We start from the raw sequence: 27,579 nt of genomic DNA on the forward strand, positions 1-27,579 counted from the left end.
TAACACCTTACACGTGCAATAAACTCTTACATAGGAATACTAAATATGGTAAAGGACTGCCTTGCCCACTAGTTGTGTCATAGCTAGCTAGGTCGACTTTAAGAAATTTCTTCACAAGTCACCCCATAACTTAAATCCCATTGAAAAATTTCTTTGTTCTTGTGTCTTTTTATCCCCTTTTTGTTTTTTCAATATAAGTAGATAAAGGAACCATCCATCTACACGTATTATGCATAAGACTATGTACACTAATAGCTTACACACATTCACAATAAATTACCCATATATGAAGAGATAGTTTATTCATTAAAGGATCCCCTCAAGGCCTCAAAAAATTATACAAGTAATTGTTTTTCTTTTTTTGAAGGAACAAGTAATTGTTAACTATATGTGTCATAGGCTTTATCAAAATAATTTACATCTTGTCTTATAATGAAAATTCCAATAAAAGAATGATGCCATTCCCTTAGCTTGTGTCTTAGCTTTTGTTCCTCAATCCGTTCTCCTAATAACTACATTTCATTTTCACAACATATAAAGTGTTTGTTTTCCAATGCAATCTTCATTCTTAATACGTACGGAGTAGGATGCATGGATGCATGGACCACGTAGAAATGGAGTGCCAATCAAAGCTATACCAGTATAATAGCTTTTATTAATCAGATGATATCAGAGTTATACATTTTTTTTGGATGTAAAATCTCATAGTTATACTTCATTTTATGCAAATCAATTACTACGTAACAACTTTATATGCAATTAAAATGATTGAATTCACAATTATATCAACACAAATATATTTCTCCTTTAACAAGTGATATTTTGAGTTTTTAAAAATTATCTCGTACAATTATCAAATTATGTTATATATATATTTATATAATTGCGAATTCTTGTGTTTAATTATTTTGAATGTTAATCTTGGAGATCAACCATGTACAAGTTCTATACTTCTACACATTTTGCATAACCCAAAGATGTCTCCCATCCAATACAATCTTAATGAAATATATGTAAACCATAAAAATCTAACAGGCAATAAATGTTGGAATAATTAAAGTAATTGATTGGTATGAGATAGGTTATAAACTTATAATTATCAATTTATTTTGGATAATGACTTGAAAGACAATATAGAATAATTTAAGCGATTTAAGTATCACTCTCAAAACTTTATCTAACTAAGTTAGCTAGACCTGATCAAACTGAGCCCAACTCGATTTTGGACGGGTTTTGGACAGATTTTTCCAGCCCGAAATAGGATCGAGCCAAGCTCGATTTTTTATTTTTTTGGACAAGCTTGTGAATGCCATTTTATACAATTTTAGCAGTGTTTTTTTTGCCCGCCCCGAAAATGGCACCAAAAGCCCACATGGTCCGGCTAGTTTGGGCGGGTTTGGGCACATAATTTTCGATCCGAAGCTTGGCCCAACCCGCCCAATGATCACCTTTAAAGTTAGCTAACATTCACATATAAATATGGGTGCATTTAAGTCTTTAAATTTCTAATTACCTATATTTGCAATATTATCTCCTTTTGACCTTATCCCTTACCTTCATTCTCTTTTAAAAAGTTTGATATACTTACTCTTATGAATAGCGTTTGTACAATTATACCATCTAAAATATTTATTTACTTATTTACCCTCAATAATATTAACTACTTTTCTTTTAAAAAAATCTTTAATATAGTGTGTGGACATATATACCTAAAATATACTTCCTCTTTTTAACTGACACGTTTCTTTAGTCACGTTTGCCAATACACAAATTCAACCATTAATATCTTTAATTACCTATTATTAAAAATAATGAAAGTTGATATTTTTTAAATATATATCGTGACGAATTTAACAAGATCCCACATAACTATATTTCTCATCTATTAACCTATACTAGAAGCAAATCTTTTTTTTTTTTTTTTATTTCAAAATCTTTATGTAAACTATTTATAAGTTATGATATTTTTTTTTCCAATTTGACTATCATTTTCCATTTATACCCAAATGAAATATTTCTGAATATCTTTTATATACTTTATATTTTTTAATATTATTTTTGTCAACAATATTTAACAATTGTGCATTGCACGAGATTTTAACCTAGTTACGTATAAAGCACTAAACACGGTCAAAGGAAAGTGTGTGAATAGTGTTAAAGTCAAAACGTTTCAACTAAAAAAACGGAGGTAGTTTTTATTTACAATATCATTCCTCATTAATGTTGTCAACAACTAAATTTGTAACACAAGACCAAACGAAAAGAGCTACCCGTATTAGCCGTATATGACTAGCTATGACCTAGGATACATAGACACTTCATCCAGCTGTCGTGGACACCGTGTCAGACACCGACACTCGTGGAACACACGACGATACGTCTCGGACAGTATCCTACTATGATTTATGAGAAAATTTAAGTAAAGTAAGATAAATAAGATAATAATTAAATAATATGGATGCCTTTATATATAGCTCATTGTTAATATGATATAATATGATCTAATGAGAGCACGAAAGGACAAATATATAGTTAAATTCGTTTTTTTAAGATATATTATATGAATTTTAACATCTCGCACCCGTATCCCTTATTTTGAGATAGACGTTTTACCGTATTCGTTTTGTACCCGTGTCCATATCAGTACCCGCTCTTGTGCAACCTAGGCTATGACACATGTGTATTGTGTGGTTAGCCGCTATCCTAACGATAAACATAACGATGATTACAAGTTATACAAGTTTTTTAGTCTAAATATCTAGACGTAGAGGCGTGGACCCGTAGTGCTAGTAGTCGTCGTAGTAAGGATTATTTACCAAAAAAAGCTCATCTTTTCTTCTTCCAGAAAAGGTCGTGCCCAATTGCAATTATGAACAACACGATTATATAACTACTTTAATCATATTTTTCAAACATCACCATTAAACAACTCAAATTATTCGTTTAATTTCCAGACATCAATCATATCATACATTAAATACAACTATACCGCGTTTTATACCATTTTCTCTCTCCTCCCCAATCGCTTTCTCTTCAACCTTCGCTTCCTCCATTAATGGTGAATGGTCCTCCATTAAAGCTCCACTCCTCTTAATCAACCCCCACTAACATCCAACTTTCTCTCTCCTACAAAACCCCTTCACCATTTTCATGGGTTTTCACCATCACCGCTCTTCTTCTACCGATAATGGCGTCCCTCAAATCGTCAATAGTCCTCGCTTCTCGAGCTCCATGACACGGCGAGCTCCTTCCTTCAAACGCGCCGCCAATTCCGCCGCCGTTAACGATGCTCCTTCGACTAGCACCACCCCAACTGGCGGCGGAAATTCTCTCTCTACTCACCATGAAATTGACCTAATTTTGAACTCACCCAGATCTGATCCTGCTTCTACGCCTCTTTCTCCTGATGGGTTTGATTCATTTTGTGAAAAGAAACAAACCCAGAATCATTTTGGATTGCTTCATCATAGAATTAAGAAACACTCTTCTTCTGTTCTTGGATCTGATGCTGTTAAAGGGGTTGTTGAGCTTGGTTTTAGAGAGAGGAAGAAATTAGGTCAATGGATGTTCTTTCTATTTTGTGGGGTTTGTTTGCTTTTGGGTGTTTTTAGGATTTTTGAAGGTGGGTTATTTGGATCTTCCATGATTGATTCAACTCAGTCTAATCTTCAGGTAATGCTAACTTTTAGTTACAGTATTAAACTACTTTTTTGTTAATTTTTTATTGTTATTTTTGTTGGGATTTATGTTAAGAGTAGATGGATTTGATTTATTTTCTAATTTTAGTGTTTGATGAATTGTTAGTTAGTTGTTTGTTTGATTTCAAGTTTTGTTAGTACTATGTTAAATTGTTAGGTAAGTCAATGGAATGGAGAATAAGGGTAGGTGGTTTTTTTTTTTTTTTGCCATGCTATAGTATGCTTTGTGACTTGTGTATGAACTATGAAAACTTGAAAAGTTTAAGGAGCTGACTTTTTTTTTTGGAAAGCACCGATTGGCCGAAGCGTATTGTTGTTAGTGACAATCATTTCTTATTTGAGGGAATTAAGTATTCCCAAATGGTGCTTACTAGGAGTATGTAGAATTATTAATCTGAGTGGTTGACCTATAAAGCAATCGTCTTCAAATGTATACTTCGTAGTAATTATGTATTTCATTGGGTTTCGATTGATCTTCGAAATACAAAAGGAGTTGGATCAAAAATTGGACTATGGAGTTGGCATATATTACTCTATATAACTATATTAGTATGAGTACTAATATTAGTAATGTTTGAAAATTAATCTATAAGGAATACCTTGATAGTTGGTAACTCAGAAATGTAATGTAAGTCTCCCATTTGTCATTTTGGGATAGATTATGAAGGTAGGAATAAGGAGTGGAGGATAGTATAGAATGCAAGGTAGGGGAATTCATCATCCATTATTTGTTTGATGCTCTATATGAAACCAAAGGAAGAGAAGCTTGGGTGAGGGAAAACAATTTTTTATTATTTATTTCAGAACATCCTGTTTCACCATTTACTGTATGGTATCAGGTGAAGAAATTAGAAAAAAGATGCATGACGAGGTGTTATCTTCCCCCTGACCGTTGTATCTTCGTAAGTCAGTCAAGTAACTAGCTATGGGATTTGATGGGGAGTAATATCACTTTGCGTATGAATCTAGTTTAACCTTCAAGATATAATAGATGGGAAATCTGGAGTAGGTAAATATGGCTAGCAGTGTTTCCTTCATGACTTCATGTCCATAGGATTGGGCAAGTCATCCAATTGGCAATTTGGGATGGGATATGTAGCCATGTAGGGTAAGAAAATATGAGTGGAGGAAGGGTAATAAAATGCAAGGGAGAGAAATTCCTCATTTTGTGTTTACGTTTACATGAAATGCAGAGGACTGGAGGAGACCTTTAATTTAAGATGAAACTATGTTTCTCGATCAAAATTGCTATATTCCCCATTTATTTTTTGATTCAAGTGAAGACATTGAAATGAAGATGCATGACAAGGTGATATTTAGCCTCTTGACTCTTCCATCTCTACAAGTATCTTGCAAGAAGTATCTAGCTGTGGGATTTGGGCATTTGGCAGGGGATTCTTCTCTTTTCTGATTTTAAGAATCTAGTTCAATGTTAACTCGTAGTAGTTAAGCACTGAAAGATGCAAATTCTTTGTAATCGTTCAAGTCCTTGAGTTGGTAAATATGGCTGGTACTGTTGCCCTTATGATCTCAGGTCTATGGGTTTGAGTACCTTTGCTTCTGTACTGTCACTCTGTCAGTGACTCAGTGATCTATGTAGTGTAACTATTTAACTTTATAAGAAAGATTCTCTCTGTTAATGTATAGTAAATGTCAAGGCTATTCAACAATATTGAAAGTGACCTGCATTTTAACTGTTTTCTTGTTACTACATGCATAACTAAGCATGGGCATGCCATGCAAAATTTTGTTTAAACCTGTTGATATCATAAGGGCCTACAGATTTCCTGTTTAAGGATTAAACTTAGTTAATTGTTTGTTTCTTTTTCCACCAGTAATAATTTGTCTGTTCTTCATATTAGGTTCATTCTGGCTCTCAATTTCTTCAATACCAGGCAGATCAAAACGTTCCTGATTATAGCTACAGAGAAGGAGTAGGTGTTAGACAAGAGAGCGGTGAAATTGAACGGACTCTGATGATGGTGGCCTCTGGTGTAGTTAGTAATGACAATAGTGGGAGTAAAGTAAGTTCAATATATATATATATATATATATATATATATATATATATATATATATATATATATATATATACATTTCAAGCTCTCTAACTTCTTTCACTCGTTGCATCGCTCATGCTTAGCTCTATATTGTAGTGTTCTGACATATGGTCCAGACCAAGCAGCGGAAACTTCAGCCAGTGCATTGATCTGCCAAAGAAGCATAAAAGTATGAATCTGCATAGATGTTGTGCATGTATGCACATATTTTTAATCCTTTTTCTGTATATTTTATAAGAATCATCATTATGTATGGGAATGTGCTCATTTTATGTAATGGTTCCTCACTATCATTTGTTTTCCTTTGGCAGAGCTGGATGAAAGGACAAATGGTTACATCCTCATAAATGCTAATGGTGGCTTGAATCAGATGAGATTTGGGGTATGGTGGTTGTTTGTTTTCATGGTCTAATGTAATTTATAAGAGTTATTAGCTTTGACTATGATCTCATAAGTACTAATTTTAGAGTGCAGATCTGTGATATGGTTGCTGTTGCTAAAATCATGAAAGCCACTCTTGTTCTTCCTTCTCTCGATCACACATCTTACTGGGCTGATGAAAGGTAACATACTCTTTTTTCTACATTATTTCCCAAAAATTATATTGTGAATGATCTTCATTTCCTCATTCAACACTCAGAACTAACCCTTAGGTCCATGTTCCCCCTCCAAGTATCACTCATACCAGCCAAATATTGGTTTTCCTCATTGTGTTCCTCATTATCTCTGTTGTTTCCTTATTGTTATTTGTAAGTAGTAGTTGACTTGGGATGCATGTATTTGATACAAAATGTTTGTGTTCAATCTTCTCTTTCTCTTTATGTTTGTGCCTATGCTTCTGTCCTTGTGTCAATCTTTCTAAGACTAGCATCATGGGCCATGGCATTTCTCTGCGGCAAAAAAAAATCTGTTATTCCTTGCATACTTAGATTTTATGGAATAGCTTCCTAAAACAATTACTGCATGCATTACAAGGTGGTTCTACGACTAGAATTAACTGATTTTCTTATGCATTGACAGCGGGTTTAAAGATTTGTTTGATTGGCAGCACTTCATGGAGACATTAAAGGATGAAATCCATATAGTTGAAGCATTACCGAAAGAATTTGCAGATATTGAGCCTTTTACAAAAACACCCATATCTTGGTCTAAGGTTTGATAAAGACATCCATCTTTCAAATTATACTCTTTTGTTTAGTGCTTTAGTCCTCTTTTCTTAATAATGAAATAAATAAAAACTGTGCTTAGATTCTGAGAGCATGAATGATCAAAATGCACTTTGTATAGTCTTCAACTCTTCATATAGTAGATTATGCTATTATGATTAGCATTTGACTGAAACTATAATATATCAGGCTAGCTACTATAAATTAGAAGTTCTCCCACTTCTGAAGCAGCACAAAGTAATGTACTTTACGCATACTGATTCCCGGATTGCTAATAATGGTCTCCCCAATGGCATACAAAAGCTGAGGTGTCAAGTTAATTACAGAGCATTAAAGTACTCATCCCCCATTGAAGAACTTGGGAAGACCTTAGTTGCAAGAATGAGACAAAATGGAGGCCCTTATCTTGCTCTCCATCTGAGGTTAGCTCTGTCGATCCCATTCAGAAGTGCTAGTTGCACTTGCACCTATATGCTTCCTGATCAATAATACATGTATTCCATGTAATTTACTAAGCTACTTTTTCTCAAAAAAAAAAAAATTGTTTCATGTTAGGTATGAGAAGGATATGCTTGCTTTTACCGGCTGCAGTCATAATTTGACTGCAGAAGAAGATGAAGAGCTTCGAAAGATGCGGTATGAGGTCAGTCATTGGAAGGAGAAGGATATTGATGGATCAGAGCGGAGGAGACTTGGTGGTTGCCCATTGACCCCTAGAGAGACTTCTTTACTCCTGAAAGGATTGGGTTTTCCATCTGACACAAGAATCTATTTGGTTGCTGGTGAAGCTTTTGGAAATGGAAGTATGCAGTACCTCACAGATGAATATCCTAATATCTTCTCACATTCAACTCTTGCTACAGAAGAGGAGCTGAAACCTTTCAAGAACCATCAGAATATGCTGGCTGGTATAGACTATGTTGTTGCTCTTGAGAGTGATGTATTTGTCTACACCTACGATGGAAATATGGCAAAAGCAGTGCAAGGTCATAGGCGATTTGATGGGTTTAAGAAAACCATCAACCCAGACAGGTAAAACTTGCTTTTTCTACCGGACATATATGTATATTTTTTGGGTTTTTTGTTTGTGTGTGTGTGGCCATTTCTTTTTAAAATCCTTATTTAAAATTCATTAAAATTACCATGAAAATGTCCCTTATGAATTAGTACTTTGTTCAACTTTATTACTTGATGTGTTACCTCAACAATATAGTTGCCCTGTATTTCGCCCTTCATATCCTTGTATAATTAATTTTCTTAAGAATTTAGGCTTATATTTTAGGTCCTATACAAAAGACATTGATCTAATAAAATCCTTTTCTAGCCCACTTTTCTCATATAATTAGAAAGCCTGCAGGATGAATTTGGTGAAGGCTATTGATGAATACGATGAAGAAAAGGTCACTTGGAAGAAGTTCAGTTCAAAAGTGCAAAAGATGCATAAAGACCGATTGGGAGGTCCATATTATAGGGAACCTGGGGAGTTTCCGAAATTGGAGGAAAGTTTCTACGCAAATCCACTTCCGGGATGTGTATGTGAATCAGTGAAGAAATAGTGATCCGACTAAATGTTTGTTTGAGATAAGTAAAGCAGTCGGAGATGAAGTTCGAAGATTGCTGATGTCTGAACATCATTCTGGGGAAGTTGATTCCTGAGATTCTGAAATGCGGAAGACCCAACTTTGTGAATGTGGAACTCACTTGAACATGTTGCTGGGTACAATTCCTTCAGCTGGGTGCAGAATGAGAACTCATGAGCTTGTGCTGATGGGCGTAGGACATTGTGGAGCAGTTCGGATTGATTATAATCATTTCAAAGGGCTTTCTGAAGAAGGGAAATATCAAAAATGATTTCCCTGTAAGCAATAATTTTGGTTCTTTTTTTATTTTTATTTATTTATTTTTTTTTATTTTCCTCGGTGATGCCTTTTTTTTTCCTTTCTTTTTTGTTAAATACGAAATATAGTGTAGGTGCTTTTTTAACACAAAGAAATAAAGTCTGAAGTAATTGTTTGTCACCCAGACTATCCAAGTGAATATTCAAGCGAATGACAATGAGCCATTAGATTCGCCGCTTGATTTCATGTACACACAACTCAACTGAAAATAATGTTCAATGAAATAAGCATTGTCAACAGTGCTCCATGTTAACTACTATAAGATGATGACCTATGATTTGAAGAGTCTAATTTCCCATATGATTATTGTTCAGTTCTAAATTAACAACCAGTACATTGTTTGCTACTCTGTACAAGTATCTACTGTGTTTTATTCACGAAAAATATTTATTGATATGTGATATTTTTTTGCTCATTTGAAGATTTTTGAGATGAGAAAATACATAAAACTAGTGTAAATTTTGTATCAGGAGTCAAGGTTGTAATGAGGATTGATTATGATTATTCAAGTTTGATTAGGATTGATTATCTGGCAAAATATGCAATGGATATGCATATGGGCTATGTTGATCATTTTGTTTGTCCTATGAGCGCTGCTGCTACTTATGAAGCTGATCTCAATGCTCTCCCTCACCCCACTTAGTTCTTTCTGGTTGTATCATCTTTCTCTAGTTATCTGTTTTAAAAACAATATTAGAAGCATAGTAGTATAGTACATTGGTTGGATTATGTTCAGATAATGCATTTTGCATATAAGCTATTCTTTGGACATTAGGATGTAATAGTTTTTAAGGGTTTTGCCCAAGTAATGCATGCTTCCTTTTGTGTTAAAAAAGTTTCTTTAAGATTTTCATTCTAAAGTTTTCATTGTGGGCCCATAACCCATAACTCCAAGATCGTTTAATGATCGATTCTGCTGCATAATGTGTACTAGTTGTGGTTGATTAAGTGTCTAAGGTTATAGTACTAATTAAAAACATGGAAATGTCGGACTGATACACATGGTATCCACATTACATTTATAACCTATGACTTAATATACATTTAGCATTCATCAAACCGTTTATCCCCAACTATATTAAACATATAGATCTAGCATTCATCAAACCGTTTATCCCCAACTATATTAAACATATAAATCTAAATTCATAATACCTATTATTTCATATTTACATCCCTACATGTAATTAATTCAGGGTATTGTTTGGGTAAAAAATTAAGAAGTATTCTACCAAAAAAAAAAAAAAAAAAAAGAACACCATATGACCAATATTTCAAATTAGAATATTGACCCAATGTTCTTAAACATGTAAAATATTAATAAATAAAAAAAAAAAATCATGGTCATACTAACTGAGATGAATATACTTTATACTAGCAAACAACCAAGGTCAAAGTCAATGTACTCCGTATATCTAAATATATAAAGGTAGCATAAAATGATATAAGTTGGAATTCCTAAATACTTCGTACAATTTTGAGTAGTTTTTTTGCTTAACACTACAAAGAAGAAATTAAGGGAGTAGAAATTTTTAGGAAATTTGACTATTTACAAACATGTGATTTTTTTAATTTTATTATTTTTTTGGGTGTGAATGACCCACTGCACAATGGCAATGAAAATTATAAATAAGGTTGAGGGACTAAAACTTGTGATTTATCATACATATATACAATAAACATATGACTTTATTTACCTAACCCCCTCGATTAATAGAAATTCACATGAATTAAATTTTTTGTGTACATTACAAAATTCCATGAATATTTAACTTTCATGGGAACCAACACAAGCACTACGATTACAAGTAAAAGAAACAACAAAACACATCATCAATTAAACAAATAGAAAATTAATCAATTATCAACTCACTATAACTTACTCAACCTTCTTCCCTTTTCTTTGCTTATATTTCCAGAATTCCAATTAACTTTCAGCTTCCAATCACTTCCACAAATAAAACACGTTTCTTTCACTCTCTCTCCTTTTACCATTCTAATTTTGAGTTGACTTTTGAGAATATATAGTCGACAACTTAATTTCAGCATCTATGATCAGTGATCATTTATGTAAAAAAAAAAAAAGAAAAAGAAAAAGAAAGAAAAGAAAAGAAAAAGAAAAATTCCCAAAAAAGAAAGAAATTTCATTGGAGGAGCAAAGGTCGGTCAACCTGGTCAACGTGCCATCATCAACTACATTGAAATCACTATCAATGTCTGCAAAAAAAAAATCAAGTCTTTTTTAAAAAATAATTTATGGTATGCATTTTGTGAAAATCCATTTGAATGAATTTGGTCTTTTCTTAATCAAAGAGCCCGATTCGATCTTCGTCGATTACTCTGATAAGCTCTCCTCATCTCTAGTATTTCTTTTTATCGTTCATGTCGTGTTGAACTAGATGTGAGCTAGATTAATTAGTCACATTGTTGGATTATAGTAATGAAATTGAGTTTTGTTTATATGTTTTACATGCCTTTAATTTGTTGACTTTCTTTTTGTCAAAAGTATATATTGTGGTGAGACATTGATTGTTTTCTAATATTTTCATAAAATTTAGATGACTGTTACACTTTTTTTAATTTCATTGTTTGTTATAGATTGAGTGCGTGTGTGAAAAGATGTCACATTGTCTTAACCTTGGTCTTTTCATAATCAAAGAGCACGATTCGATCTTCTTCGTCGATTACTCTGGCAAGCTCTCTATCCATCTCTAATGTATTTTTTTTTTCGTTTATGTTGTGCTGAATTAGATGTCAGTTAGCTTAGTTGGTTACCTTGTTGGATTAAAGTTATAAGATTGAATTTGTTTATATTTTTTTACATGCCTTTGTTGACTTTCATTGTTTATATGTTGTATTGAGACATTGATTGTTTTTGAACATGTTCATAGGTTTTAGATGATGTTACACTTTTTGAATTTTAATGTTTGTTATAAAATGAGTGCGTATTTGAAAAGATGTCACATCGTTTTAACCTTTCATATGATATTTATTAAGTATTCTATTTATCCTCAAACATTTTTTCTATTAGCGTCAAACATGCATTTAAAGAGTTAAGTAGGAAATTAGAGGGTGTAAGCTATTAATTAGTTTAAAGTTATTTATAAATTGATATGAATAGAACATGCATAACAGAAAGGGAACCACGGTCACATAATTTAGGTGGGTACGCATAGAAAGAAGATTTTGGCACACCGACTATTAGAGCATATTTTTTCACTCTACTCATAAAGAAGAGGACACACATAAATCACGAGGATGTCAAATTCATTTTTGGTTTGCATAATAGGGTTACTTTAGGTAAGATGATAATTTTCAAACAACTTTTTCAAAAATTTTAAAAAAATTGCTAGAAGAGGATGGTGATTGGGGGATATATGTAAAGCAATATTACTACCAAAAATTAATAAAAAGTTTTTGATAGACTATTCTGCACCTTATTGGTCGTTTAGTTTTTGGGGTAGAAAGTTGTTTGGTTGTTTATAATACTCCAATTTCTTACCATTCTTAGGTGTTAATTTTCATGTTTTTTAATCGTGTATTAAACAATCAACTTACACCTTGTTCAAAAAAAAAAAAATTCCCTTATCACAAAAATAACTACATAATCTTCCTATTAATATTGCTGTCTTTGAATAAATTAAATATTTTTTTATTACAAATACTATACATTTTTCCTACTTTTTACTCATTTATTATTTCAAATTATTCTACATAAATGTAATTTTTTTTTCTTTCTTCATATACCCTTGAAGTTAGTAAAAAACCTTCTATCCTTATTTTAGTTAACATGAATTCATACTTTCGCTCTCATTTTGTTAGCGGATAAAAATACCTTATCCTTTACAAAATAATAAATTTCTTTATACAAAAATGAAGTAGATGGAATATTTTGTCAAATAAATAAATAAATAAATAAATAAATAAATAGATGGAATAGAGCTATTTATGGGAAAAAAACTTGCGTAAACCTGGTCTACAATGATGTTATTGTGGACCTAAGAGGTTTATACGCAACGCAACTGACGTTATATTGAACATAGTGTAATTTTAACATGGTAACCTTATTTTTAACATAGTAATCTTTATTAAAACTTATGTGACCTTTAATATTATTGTGAGCATGAAGTATGACGTTATGTTGAACATAATTACCTTAATTTTAACATAGTGACCTTTATTATTCATGTTGACCAGTATATAAAAATTTCATTAAGGAAAAAAAAATAGCCTCTTATATTCTTTATAATGATGTCACAATAAATTTTATTTCAACATAATAACTTTTATTTTAATATAGTGTTTTTTTTTAATAAAACAAACATAGTGTCTCTAATATTGATAATTCATGATAAATTAGTGTGAACCTGGTCCACTTTAAGAGTTTGTACAAGGAATGAAAATCATGAAATAGAGAGATAACGTGCCTTAGTTTTGAATTGTGTGGCTGTTGGTGTACCTTACAAATTCCACTTTTAATTACTGCAAGTATCATTTTAGGTATAGATTAAAAAATCCCGAAATCTAGGGGAAAAAAAACCCTAGGATAACCTTAGTATACAATCCAACTCAAAACCCTATCCACCAATCACGCAAATCAAAAATCCTTTTGAACAACCAAATAAAAAATAAAAAAAATATAAAAAAGATGACATCACCACATAAAATCTCTCCCATATAATCTCAGTCGCTTTCCAACCGTCCACGTGGTACTATTCATCTTCCCCACCCCCATCATATCCAACATTCACCTTCTTTTCATTGGTCCACGACTCCCTTCTACTTTCTGGAACCCTCTCCATGAACAACACACCTCACTTCTTTCTATCTACGATACTTTTAAATAAAACGGGTATATAATAAATATTAGGATTAATACTGTTTTTTAATCCCAACTTTTACCAATTTAGTTTTATTAATCTCAACTTTGGATTATTCCTCAATAATCCTAACTTTAATGTGGTCTATCATTCTTCAATCCCAAAAACCGGTTACCGATTGAATGTGTTAAAATTTTTTTTTTGTTAAAGGACACGTGTCACAAATTAACTGGTTAAAAAAATATTTTTAAAAAAAACAAAAATTTAAAAATTTAAAAAATCAGAAAAGCAACCGCCAACCACCCCATGACGCCGTCCGGACGCCCAAATGCGCCGGTTTTCCCCTAGAAAACCTCTCGCCACCGTCGCCAACCATTTCCCCTCCTTTCGCCGGCTAATTGGCCCTTTTCATTTTCTCTCTCTCAATTTCTCTCTCCACCGAAAACCTCTCACCACCATCGCCAACCTAGAAAACCCCTTTTCATTTTCTCTCTCCTCTCAATTGACACCAGCCACGAAACCCGGCCACCTGTACGCCGGCCGTTCGTGAACCTCCCTTGAAACCCCTCCCTACTCTCGAAAACACCTAAACCTCCCCTAAAACCTCCGTTTCGTGGCTGGTGGCTGCAATTTTGTCGATCGTGGCTGTGATTGTGGGTTTCGAGGCTGCGATTTTAAGGTTTTGATGGCTGCGTGGGGAAATGGGAGGGGGTTTCGGGGAGGGGGAAAACAGCGACGCAAGGGGTGGGGGAGACGTGACGTTTCGGCGAGGGGAGGGGCGGCGGACTGGGCAGTGGTAGTGGAGGTTAGGGTGGGACGGTGAGGGAGGGGAGGTTTGCTGGGTTTTTCTGATTTTGTGGGTTTTTTTTTGTTTTTTTTTTTTGTTATTGTTTTTTTTTTTTTTTAGACCAATCAGGATTTGACACGTGTCAAGTGATCTGATATAATAGGTTTAGTTACGGTTGGGTATGAAGAATGATAGGCCACCTTAAAGTTGGGATTATTGAGGAATAATCCAAAGTTGGGATTAATGAAACTAAATTGGTAAAAGTTTGGATTAAAAAACAGTATTAATCCTAAATGTTATACATACATCCTCAAGCAAAAATTACTACTCGGTATGGTCTATGGAGTACAACCTAAAATATACTTGTATTATACGTACTTCACAATTTTTATTGTTTTTTTTCTCGTTAAAAAAAAAGTTGATTTTTTCTTTAGTACCTAAATTATTTGCAACGATATGATATAAAGTGTGAGTACAAAATTTCTAATCGTTGCAAATAATTTAAAACGGAAGTAGTATAAGAAATTTGTCTGTTATAGTAATCACTTTTAATGCATAAAAGTAATCATATTATCTTTTTATAACATCCCTAATAGTTTAATTTTACACAATTTACTACTCAGTTTTAATTTTAAATTAATTTTTCTACTGTTTACTACATTAACGTGTAAAAATACACATGTTATGTAATATGTTGTATTGTTATTTGATTAATTAGTACCAATGTACATCCTCCGTCCCATAATACTTGACACAGTATAGTTACCATTTTTGTCCGTCCCAAAATACTTGACACGTTACCAAATATGGAATGGAACCACTAATAAAAAAAATATTTTCTTATACTTTATTTGGGACCACAAATCCCAAAACTCAATTAAATCCTACATTCTCTCTCCTCACTACCCCTATTTCCCCCATTTTTTATTTTCTTACAATATAAAAATACAAAAGAGAATCACTTATATAATAAACAAATGTTTTAAATGGATTCACTTATAAATTTCTTAAATTACGTGTCCACCCAACATCCCAAGTATTATTGGACAAAGGGAGTATATTTTTATTGCATTAGCTTTTTATATCTTCTACTAATACGTATTTATGAATATTAATGACTAAAGTTACATATACATTTTGGCAAATGTATCAATTAAATTGTTGCGGGATGGAGTAGAAACAAAAGGTACAATGTATCATAGTAAAAGTTACCATATATTTTTTATTTAAAAAGCTAAAATGAAAATCACACTGAACCGAACATGTTAACATGTGAACCTAGAGAGTAGGTAAGAAAATCCCTTTACTTTCAAACAATTTGAAATTAGTGAAGCTCAAACTCAGGAATAAAAGTTACCGTAGTACCATACAATTGGACGGTACGATGGTGTACCTAAATTTTCTTTATTGAAATTACGAAACTACCCCGACCTATTTGAAAAAAATTTAGGCTACGACCAACCAAACACATCGCACGAGGTATACGCCAACGTGTCCACCTTCAAACGAGGAGAGAGAAAATACAACACTCTCTGAAATGTGATTGGTTAACGGACGAGGCTTCCATCCCCCCCCCCCCCCCCAACACACAACTATTCGTCAAGTCGTCTTTTCCTTTGTTGTTGTTGTTGGGTGGGGTGTGGTAGGCCCCACTTCCTTGCTAATCAAATATTAATGCCATCCAATTACATTCTTTTAACTGTTAATGCTACAGTACTCACACGTGTTTTATCCTCCTCACACGTGTCTACCTTAGTACTACAAATCCCACCTTATCTCTCTTTTTTTCTTTACCTATCTATTATACTCAGTGCGCCTCTTTCTTTACTCAACAACAAATAAACCAAACAACCAAAAAAAAAAAAAAAAAAAAAAAAAAAGGAAAAAAAGAGGAACCCTAGTTGCTAGTATTATCAATTACATGGCTGATGGAGGAGGTGGAGAGTGTTGTATAGCGAGGTGGGGTGGTGGTGGCCACGTTGCGGCGAATGGTAGTTACAATAAAACGTCCAAGATGGATATGATAATGCTCAAGTTTCGACCGATTGCCCCGAAGCCAGTATCTGGGACTACACCGGCTTCTGAAGGCGGAAGCGGAAGTAGTGGAAGTGGCCGTCATGCGAAAGCAGGCGGCCGAGGAAGGAGGAAAACTGGTAGTAATAACAAGGACTATAGTAACAATAGTAGTAGTAATAATAATAGGTGCAACAACAATAGTAGTAATAATAGGAGGAAGAGAAAGTCGAGCTCTCCAGATCGAAAAAATGATCTTGAGAATATTATTTCGTATAATTATCAAGATCAAAAATCAGATCTAACACTGCTTCCTCTGTTTCCTGAAGCACCTGATCTTAGCCCTACAGGTGCACAACATACCCTTCTGGCATAACTTTGATAATAGTAATAGTAATAGTAATAATGATAATATTTGTAACAAAAGCGGGAGTAGCCCGTCTTTTGAGGGTTATTACAACAATTGCCACGTTAGTTGGTGGTCTAACGTGGCGAGATCTGAGAGCTCCAGCGAATAAGGTCGTAGTAGAGTTTTCAAGAGATCGACAAGTGGAGCATCGATCGATCTCCAGGAGGTGGATGGTGAGATTTGCATGGGGATGGGACGTTAAAGCCCCGCCCTCGGCTTATGTCGGTAATTATTATTATCATCATATTATATATTCAAAATTGCCTAAGACCGTATTATTATTAATATTATTAGAGTTATATTAAGTAAATATTTTGAGTGATGCCTAAGACCTACTAATTGTAAATATTTTTGCAACAACTTTGTTTGGTTTTAGATCTTTTTCATCAAATCTAGCTTTTAATTTTTATTTTATGTAGTAGTAGTCATAGATCTCCCCTTCCCCTCACCCTTTTTGTATGAAATTTTTTGAAATTTTATCATCCTTATTTCTATCAATTAGATCCAAAGAGTAAGACTAACTTACAATAATTGATTGTGAGATCGGAGTGACTTTTCTCTCTATCGTGTGTTTTAATTGTTGAATACGTACCATTGGATATCATGTGGGTGACAGAAGCGATTTAACCAACAGGTACGAAAATATATTCGTGAAAACTACACTGTATCTAAACATTAAATTATTTTGTGGAATTACCGAATTACGTGTCACAAAGGTACAGAAATTCAGATCTGTAAGCCACAACACACTATAAATGATGGTACGTTTCAGAAACTTTTATTGTTAATTTCAGTAATTAATTATATTTGTAAAGTAATTAAATAATTTCCTAGTAATACGAAGTAACACGTACGGTACTAAACATCATTGAAATCAGTAAATATATGTTATTGTATCTAAAAAAAAAAAAAATTGTTATAGAATTAAAAATTACGTGTTTTTTATGGATTTATAATTTTTTTTAACGACAAGAAATTTTAAAAACTAAGATCATTATCATATAGTGGTTATTTCTGATAATACTAGTATAATGTATGCAAGCTTTAGAGTTCTTTAATAAAGCTGTTTCTAATTTTTCTTTTTATGATTCAACCTTTATCAAAAATATTTATTAGGGGTACGGTCATTAATTTATTGTTCCATAGCATTGTCTTAAAATAAGTAAAAGTTCAGATTTTAAATTAGTGAAAAACATTTTTAGTAATTTCACAAAATATTAATCCTACCATCAAAAAAAAAAATATATATATATATATATATTAATCCAATTGGTTGCGTGAAATTAAAATGAATTTCTATTCTCTTGTAAAAGGGCAAATCATCACTACCGCGAATAATTTTTTATTATTCGTTTATTTTTCATCAATTTTGACCTATTTTTCAATTTAAAAAATCGTCACTAGTGCTTTACATGGAATATTTCTCCATTTCTTGTACGATTTGTCCATTTGGGTCATCGTTGAGTGGCTTGAGCATGATAATTTTTTTAAAATTTATGCTCGTTACTAATAAGAAAAAAGCTCAATTAATAATGAAAAATGGAATTCAAAAAAAAAAAAAAAAAAAAAAAAAAAAACAAACAAAAAAGGTCCCTCAAAAACTTGCTATAACTATATTTCATTAAACAGGATAAATGTACTAATTTTAGAACTTATTATGGTTGAAAAATCCGAATTCATCATACACTCCATGAATTTGATGGATGAAAGTATTTTGTTATGTTGTAAAATTTGGCAATATTGCAAAGGATAACGAAAGTGTAAAACTACATACATATACTCCCGTATAAATGGACAACAATTAAGTATCCTTTGTTACCCTTAATTTCTTTGAAGCTGAAATGGGAACCAAAGCTTTATGATAGCAATCATATTCATAGCATGCTCTTTAATTAAACTTTACAAAATTTTCTCATTCAAAGATGAAGCTCTTGTCGATTGATTTGTCGTAGTTACGGAAAAATATATATATCTCTTTTAATTTTTACAGAATACTCAATAATTTCATTGTGAAAATTTAAAATTGCGAAATTCTTTAGGGTTTTTATAATCTATTAACTATTATTGAAGCAGGAAATTGCTGACATCATCATCTCCCCAAATTGTATACGTGTCGCTTTCTCATAAAAAAATTTCTCGCCAAATACACTTATGATGTCATATATATTTTTGGTTATTTTTTATTTTTAATCATTTTCATTTCAATCTTTTTACCGTATCAATAATTAAATAAATAAATTATTATTATTTTTTGGTAACTATAAATATTTTATTATTATTATTTTTATCTTTTAAAGGTTTTAATGTTATTTTGTGTATGTGTGGATTTTTTATTTTATTATTTTTTTTAAGGATTATCCAAGCAACCTAACTATGAAGTCATGTACTAATAAAATGGATATTTGTTATACAAAATGAACTAATGTTGTCATTAAATGTTTTCATTGTTTTGTATTTCCAAGGTGTTTCTATTTATTTAAATTACAAGTATTTTTAATTTATTAACTATTACTAAAATAGGAAATTACTGACATCATCGTCTCCCCAAATTGTATACGTGCCACTTTCTCATAATAAAATTTCCCACCTAATGCACTTATGATATCATATATATTTTTGGTTATTTTTTATTTTTAATTATTTTCATTTCAATCTTTTGACTGTGTCAATAATTAAATACATAAATAATTATTATTTTTTTGGTAAGTACGGATATTTTTTTCTATTATTATTTTTATCTTTATAAGGTTTATTTTTAAAAAAAAAAATTCATAAGGATTGTGCAAGCAACCTAACTATGAAGTTATGTACTAATAATATGGATGTTTGTTATACAAACATGAACTAATGTTGTCACTAAATGTTTTCTTTGTTTTGTATTTTCAAGGTGCTTTTATTTATTTAAATTACAAGTATTTTTAATTTGTATTTCGAACTCTTAAATGACATAAATTCGTATGCATATGGTTTGATTAGAACAGATTGGTCGGCTTTCATTTTTATATTTTGTTACTTATGTAATTTATGATGACAGATATGTTTTTATGATCTAATTTATAAGTATGTCTGAAGTAATAAATAACATAAATAAGTTATTTTATTCTAATAAATTTTTTTAATACGTGCATCGCATTGGCTTAATCTAGTTATCTTATCTAATGTCTCACTCTATAATAGATTTATCAACAAGTACAACGTTTTTTTTGTTTCTTTTTGTTTTTTTTTATTTTGGTAAAAATACACAACTCCATTTTTTAAATAACTCGGAATACCTAACTTTGGGGATATTATATCCTCCAAAAATAATCTCAAATTATATGAGACTTGACAACTATGAAGAGCAAATTTTTTTCATTTTGTAATGTGCCCCTTTCTCTTTCAAAAAAGGATTATTCTGTTCTTCACTCAATTATTTTATTCTGTAGTTTGTGGTCTCTCCATTTCTTTTAATTTGTCCTTTTTTTTTTTGACAAGTCTTTTAACTTGTCCTTATTTACTTTTTATGCATAGTTTTTGATGAAATATCTGAACTTAATAAAATAAACTAAATATTATACAAAGTTGCTCCTTTTGGCGTAAAAACACATGCAATAGTTTGATCCAACGGAGTTTTTATATACTACCTCCATTTTTTATTATGTGCAATAAAAGGGTATTATTGTGAGACATAAAATATTTCTTTGTTGCACATAATAAGAAACGAATGTAGTTATTAAATTGAATTTGTTAAAATATTACATGAGGTATATATGGATTTTGTTTGAGGACTAAGGTCTTGTTCTCTTCACCTGAATTATTAAATATCCGCTAAAATAAGTTCAGTTCAATAAAAATCAATAATCGTAAAGAAAAATATAATCGAAAATCAATAACATATAATTTCAATTTAGTAAAATTAATTTCAATTTAATAAAAATATTTCAATTTAGCAAAAATAATATCATTTTAGTAAAAATAATTAATTAAAATGGCTCTTAATTATTTATAAAATTAAAGGTAAGCTATACAATCAAAGAACATAATAAAAGTAAACTAGGATGATAAAGTAGGAGTGGAAAGCCGGAGACAATGGAAAGAGAGAAATGTAAATAAAATAACATAAAAAATAGTGTTAAAATTATAAAGTATTATTTTAAACACAAATTCTTATATTATATGTGGCCATATGCTACTATGAGGTTACTTCATTAGTGTTATAAAAGGTATTCGATTAAAGTTACATGGGTTATTTCGTCAATGTTATAGGGGTTACTAGTCAGTCTTATATGGGTTATTCGATCACTGTTATAGGGGACTTAGGGGTTATTTTGTTCTTTTACAAGTAGCCACATGGTGTGGCCAACCACGCGCACACAAAACGTGTTGTATTTTAAAAAGTGTTGCATTTTAAAACAAACAAATGGAATATGAAAAGATGGAAAAAGTTGATCATTTGAAACTATGTATCCATATGAATGTAACAAGATTCTATACTTCCTTTTAGCTATGTTCAGTTCACCTGATTTTTGCTTATTTGATATCATTTGAACCTTTATTTAAATGATCTAATCCGAATTTATTTTTTATGATCCAATTTGATTGCCTAATTTGACTATAATTTGACCTTATTGTACGCTAATACATAAGGAAAAATAATATCGAATGAGTCTTATTAGATTTTTATTGCTATATATTTTATTAATAAGTAATTTTCATATTTTTTTCATTATGAAATTATAAAAGTTCTTTGGCGAATAAAAATCGCACAGTATATGATGAAGTATGTTTATAACTTTTTTAAATCTGAATTCACCGAGTGAACTTATTTTTTCTTCTAATCAGTACAACAATAAGGTAGATCCTATTGTCCTAGTTTTAAGGTGAACTAAACATAGTCTTAATTAACACAATTTGACAAACACAATGTTATAGACAAATTTAAATATTTATTTTTTCTTCTTATTATGCTATATAGTTGGTAGAACAAAAAATCGAAGATGCTCTATTCTTTTAAGTCTAGGAGTTTCACGGTTGTCCATACAAATCTATTACTATATACTAAAGCAAAATCTTAAGTTTTTTTGGGGGGAGGGGGATTTCCCTCTAAAACTTTGCTTTATTTTTTGGGTGTTGTTAAATGTCGTTCGCAATTTACTAGGTAACATTCGCATTTTATACTTGAATTTCCTAAATTGCCCTCCGTATATAAATACTCGATAAACTAAGTTAGGACACTGACGAGACATTTTCCGTCTTACAAAATCACTCTTTCACACTTTCTCCCTCTAAAACCTTCCAAAAATTTTGAAATTTTGAAAAAAAAAAATCAGAATTTTTTTTTAAAAACCAAAATCGTTGAAGGCTACTCAAACACAAGCAAATCTAGCAATTAAACGTTAAATCAGACAATGGCAGACCGACGAAGAATTGGACGGACGTTTGGTGGTTGTGGTGGTGGCGGCGAACCGGTGAGTTTTTTTTTTTTTTTTTTAAGTTTTTGAATTTTGAAAAAAAAAATCTGGAAACCGTGACATCTGCCCAGAAATTCCGGAAGTGGAGGAGAACATCCGGAAATTTTAGGCGAAAGTGGTGGTTTCCGCCTGAAATTTCCGGAAGTTCTGGGCGGAAGTGGTGGTTTCCAGAATTTTTTTTCTTTTTTTTCTTGTTTCCCTCGGTTTCGTTGATATCTTGCATTATTTTTTTAATTTTTATATTAAAAATATTTCTTTCCTTGATTTGTGGCATTAAAATAATTTTTTTCTTGATTTAGTCTTGCAATAATTATTGTTATGTATTTTTTCTTGATTTAGTTTTGCAATAATTATTGTTTTGCAATATTTCTTTCCATGAGTTTTAGTTTTGCAAGAATTCTTGATTTACATTTTAATAAGCTTGTTATTGTTATGTAAATTTTATTTGGTTTGTATTGGTATTTGTTATGTATTATGGTTGGTGACTTAAATTGTTATTATTGTTATTGTTACATTTTAATTGTGGCATTGTTTTTGTTGTATTTTATGATTTTTCTTTGTAATTCATGATTTTGCATCTTCATATTTGCAATAATAAGTCTGTTATTGTTATGTATTGTGTTTATTGTTATGTAAAATTTATTTGGTTTGTATTGGTATTTGTTATTGTTGTTATGTATTATGGTTGGTGACTGAAATTGTTGTTATTGTTATTGTTTTTTTTTTGGTTTGTGGTATTGTCGTTGTTGCGTTTTAATTTTGGCAATTTTGTGGTTAATTATAGTTTTGATTTGGTTTATTATTTTGTTGAAATTATTTGTAGTGTGTTATTAGTGTGTTGTTATTGTTAATAGTATATTAGTATTGTAAGAATAATATTATTGTTATTGTTAGTAATGTTGTTATTATTGTTTATTTGATTTGATTTATTATAGTGTTGATTTGATATTTTTGAATTTGAATTATTATTGAAATATGATTCTGTACTTATTTATTTAATGCAGATTAAGGGTTCTGGTCCTCGTCATGCAAGATCAAGACGTTTAAATGCGTTTGTTAGGAGGGAGTTAGGTGGTGCAGGAACTTCACATGCGCCATTTCACCATGAGCAGCAGTATGGGACTGCTGGTACTTGGTCGGGGGAGCATCAGTCACATGGGAGCGCCCCCATGTATTCGTCTACTAGAGTGCCTTCATCTGACGATGAGGATGAAGAGCGAGGAAGTCAAGCTGCTGGAGGTGCACAGTATGACCCTCAGGATTACTGTACTGTGTATAGGGGTGACCATGGGAGATATGTTAGTAGTAGTGAACAAGTTCAAGCTTCTACCAGCTCGTCAGAGTCATGGGTGGTGCAGGAGCCGATGCCAGGTGGGCCTGAGGATGGTACTGTTATTCCTAGTTTTGGGGGTCACGTGGCTGCCTACATATGGGGTGGGCAGGAGCGAAATGTTCTGCGGTGTTTGAGCAGGACACAGTTGTGTTTTGAATTGGGTAACTGGCGGGGTCGTCTTGCGCAAGAGCACCTGGAACTGATTGATGACAGTGGTCTATCTCACTTACCCGAGATCATGTTCAGGCGATTTGACTGGCCCTTGATTTCTGCTTTTGTTGAGAGATGGCAGCCAGACACGAACACGTTTCACGTGCCATTTGGGGAGTGATATACACGTTTTATACATATGTTTTTCCCGACTTTTCACTACATTCTTGTATAGTTTTAGGCTCTTTAGAGCCACTTTCCGCTAACATTCTCTTCTCTAGTGTGTTCGGTGCATTTTCATAAGTTTTACAGGAACTTGGAGTTTCCCGGATGATTCGGACACGTTTTGAGCGATATTGGAGATGTTGGTGAACAAGGATGTAAAACCGAGCTGAACAAGAATCGATCCTTGAAGAACAAGAAGCGAAAAGAAGATTTTATAACTGTGCCCGATCGAGCTCAGCATGCCCGGTCAGATCGGGCACAGAAGGGAGTGTTGGTTGACACTAATGTTGAAGCAAGGAAGCTATTCTAAGCTCTTATGCCACGCGCCCGATCGGGCAGGCCTCGCCCGGTTGGACCGGGCGCGTGGAGGCTGGAGGCGTTCAAGATTATGAAGATCAGCAAGGCATCCAGGGTAGACGTTGTGCCTCGCTCCCTATCGGGTGCTACCTGCCCGGTTGGATCGGGCGCAGAGGAAGTTCAGGGAAGAAAGCAGCGCTGTTGTTTATACCATGTGCCCAATCGGCCATGTCAATCCCGGTCAAACCGGGCACAGTTGTGTGCAACTCCGAATTCTAATTTTATTATTTTTAGGTCATTAAGGGTATAAATACCCAGTGTAATTTTCATTAGTGAATTATTCAGATTTTCCTTAAGTCCTCTTTCTCTCTCTAGAACTTTAGTTTTATTCCTTTTAGCAATTTAATTCTTAGGTTAGATTTGGGTATTGTTGATTAACAATTTGAGTAATTTCAATTGAAGCATCATTGGTATTCATCTCTATTCCTTTCTCTTTCAATTATTTATGCTTTTCAATCATGTTTTCTATAATTATGATTGTTATTGCTTTCTTCAATATGTGTGAGTAGATTTCTTATTCCAAGATTTAGGGTAGCCCAATTATGATTGATGCATGAGTTAATTCTTTAAATTCTCTAATAACCATTGTAATTGTCTATGCTAAATTGATTGTGATTATGCCAATGCTATATTAGAGATAATTAGTATTGTTATTATTCCATTGTTTCTATCACAACGAGAGTTGGATTTTAACGGAATTGAGTAAATTGATTTAGGATTTGAATTTCAACATGAGAATAGTTGAACGGATAATTGGGAATTGAAGTAAAATGTTTAATGTTTCTAAATTTCATGATACCATGAGAATAGGCTTGATTGTGGGTTAGGGAAGCCATTGATACTCGAGAGAGGTCCTTGGTATTGGTTAGAGTTTACTTTTCCCCGTGTTAATTGGAATTGTATGTTAGGGGTAGATATATAATTGCATCGATTGCAATTGTGGTGATACTTGATCTTGGATGTTTTAGCTTATTGATTCATTATATTCTTTTGATTTATTCTAGTTTTTCCATACTTTAGCTCTTAGTTTATTCCATCATTGTTTGATTCTTTCTTGGTAATTACTTGAGTCTAGATAATTTAGGTGAACCTTAGTCTCTTGGGATTCGACCCTTATTTGTCCGACTACATAGTTAGGAGGAATAGTTAGGTTATTTTTGTTAGGTACGCGACACGCCTATCAGGGAGATCACGATCATGCTGCATGATGTGTATCATATTCTAGGGCTTCGTGTTGATGGTTCCATGGTTTCCACTACTCCTAGCACGGACGTTTTTACGGGACGCGTGCTCGATTATCTTGGATATGACTGCGGAAGAGCTGAATGAGAAGTGCGGTACTAAAACCGTATGGTAGGGTAGTGGGGTGCTGACTGAGAGGATAATGGAGTCGACCTTGGAGGCGCAGAGGCCCTTCAGTTTCCATTACAGGGCGTACCTGTGGTTAGTACTTGGCGGATGTATGTTTTTGGACAAGAGTGGAAACCGTACTCATCCTTCCTTCCTCAACGAGCTTTTTGTTGAGGATGTTCAGATTAGTGAGTACTCCTAGGGTTTTGCTGTGCTAGCATACATGTACCGGCAGTTGGGTACAACATCATGAAAAGATGTTGATTCTATCGCCGGATGTCTTACGCTTCTGCAGGCGTGGATCTACGAGTACTTTCCGTGTTTTCGGCCTCAGCAGGGGACCTTGACCAGAGAGCTTAATGTTCCTCGTGCGTCCGCCTGGGATGTCGGATCGGGGTGCCCCAACAAGAGCATGGAGCGCCTTCTCGCTTTTCGTGCTAGGTTGGATCATTTGACTGACAATGAAGTTAACTGGCTACCGTACGGAGTTGATCCAGCACGACGCGTGCCTGCTACTCTTTTCATTGGATGCATCCAGTATTGTAGCATCATTGAGCCATATATGCCTGATCGAGTGGTTCGACAACTTGGATACGTCCAGGGCATTCCACAAGCTATCATCAGGCCTAAGAAGGAAAAGAGACCGACGAACTTGAAGATGTATCGAGTTGACTTTCCGCTAGAGATGACATCTGTGATGTGGACTCGGTTTGTCCTTGGTGTGTCTTTCAGTGTCATGATAGGTTCCCTCAGCAGACTTGGTGGTGGTGCTCCTACGGTCGGTCTTGGTTACATGCAGTGGCTGTACCGATTTTCTCATCCACGTGTTTCTCCAGTTGCATCATCACATGAGAGTCGCACACTGCCAGAGAGAACTAACACGGATTACGTAAGTAGTTGTGTTTTTTGGTACTATAATTATGATTAGAAAAACTTGTGATTTATTTAATATGTTGTTTTTTTAATTGAAGTGGATGGGTCAGTCCATGGAGGTCATCAACAGGACACTGGAGAAGTATCCGAGCTTGTCGCGTGATACAAGAGCAATGGCTGAGGCGCTACAAGCTGATTGGAGGGCGATGATGGGGTTGTGAACTTGCTGCTTTTTATTTTTATTTCACTTGTACGCATTTCGTTTATATACTATTTATTCGTCATGTACTTTAAGGATTGAACAACTGTTTTTGTGGTTTTGTTGAAACTTTGTTTAATTAAGTTAAATTCCTTACAAATTACATAACTACAACTGTTTAACATAAATGAAAGTACAAAAATATGTTCATTATCTAATTAAGGCATCCCACATGTTCCTTCTAGCTGTGTAACGCTGATCCTAACCGTCAACACTTGGGTCGTGGTTCTCGGTCCACCAACCTGCAATCGGGGGAAGTGGCGAATCTGGTGCAAGTTCAATACAAATAAAATGTGAGCCCCCAACTATAGCGATGACAAACTCTCGCTCCGGTGCTGTGACCCCCCCTTCTTGCCCGCAACGGCAATATCGTGAGGCATGGGTAGTAACAGGTTGGTGTTTGACCTACACAAAGAATAATAACCACTGTGTTGAACCAAGTCGCAATAGGAAATGAATCTTGAATTGTAGCCATCCAATGACGAGAATCAACCGCCCCACCGTCCCATCGAATACGCTCCACATTGATCTCAAGTCTTCCAAGCCCATAAATCCTCTCATATAGGGCTCGATAACCGAGGACCTCATTCGCTATTGTTTCTCGAGCGTCATACCATCGCCCTTGATCACCGAAGAAGAACTCGACCACACAACGAAACCCACAGTTACCATCGCCAATGACATCCTTCCATCTTGTGATGTAAGGCAACATCGGCCCTGGAAGCGAGTGT

General features: G+C 33.3%; 3 protein-coding genes across 3 annotated transcripts; all 3 read left to right on the forward strand.

Moving 5' to 3' along the window:
* The first annotated feature begins 3,150 nt into the window (after positions 1-3,150).
* LOC110682968 (uncharacterized protein At1g04910-like) lies at positions 3,151-9,059 on the forward strand. Its single transcript, XM_021859308.1, has 9 exons — positions 3,151-3,672; positions 5,561-5,722; positions 5,855-5,927; positions 6,070-6,140; positions 6,233-6,321; positions 6,779-6,911; positions 7,114-7,346; positions 7,480-7,956; positions 8,282-9,059. Exons 1-9 carry the CDS (start codon positions 3,151-3,153, stop codon positions 8,478-8,480), a joined length of 1,959 nt encoding a protein of 652 aa, XP_021715000.1. The 3' UTR covers positions 8,481-9,059.
* Positions 9,060-16,026: 6,967 nt separating this feature from the next.
* Positions 16,027-17,413, forward strand: LOC110682969 (putative uncharacterized protein DDB_G0283051). The gene has a single exon (XM_021859309.1). The coding sequence runs from the start codon at positions 16,351-16,353 to the stop codon at positions 16,816-16,818; it is 468 nt and encodes a 155-aa protein (XP_021715001.1). The 5' UTR covers positions 16,027-16,350; the 3' UTR covers positions 16,819-17,413.
* A 5,886-nt stretch (positions 17,414-23,299) lies between these two features.
* On the forward strand, positions 23,300-23,965 carry LOC110683103. The gene has a single exon (XM_021859457.1). The coding sequence runs from the start codon at positions 23,300-23,302 to the stop codon at positions 23,963-23,965; it is 666 nt and encodes a 221-aa protein (XP_021715149.1).
* The last annotated feature ends 3,614 nt before the right edge of the window (positions 23,966-27,579 follow it).

The sequence above is a fragment of the Chenopodium quinoa genome, unplaced genomic scaffold (assembly GCF_001683475.1).
Source record: "Chenopodium quinoa cultivar QQ74 unplaced genomic scaffold, ASM168347v1, whole genome shotgun sequence".
NCBI lineage: Eukaryota > Viridiplantae > Streptophyta > Magnoliopsida > Caryophyllales > Amaranthaceae > Chenopodium > Chenopodium quinoa.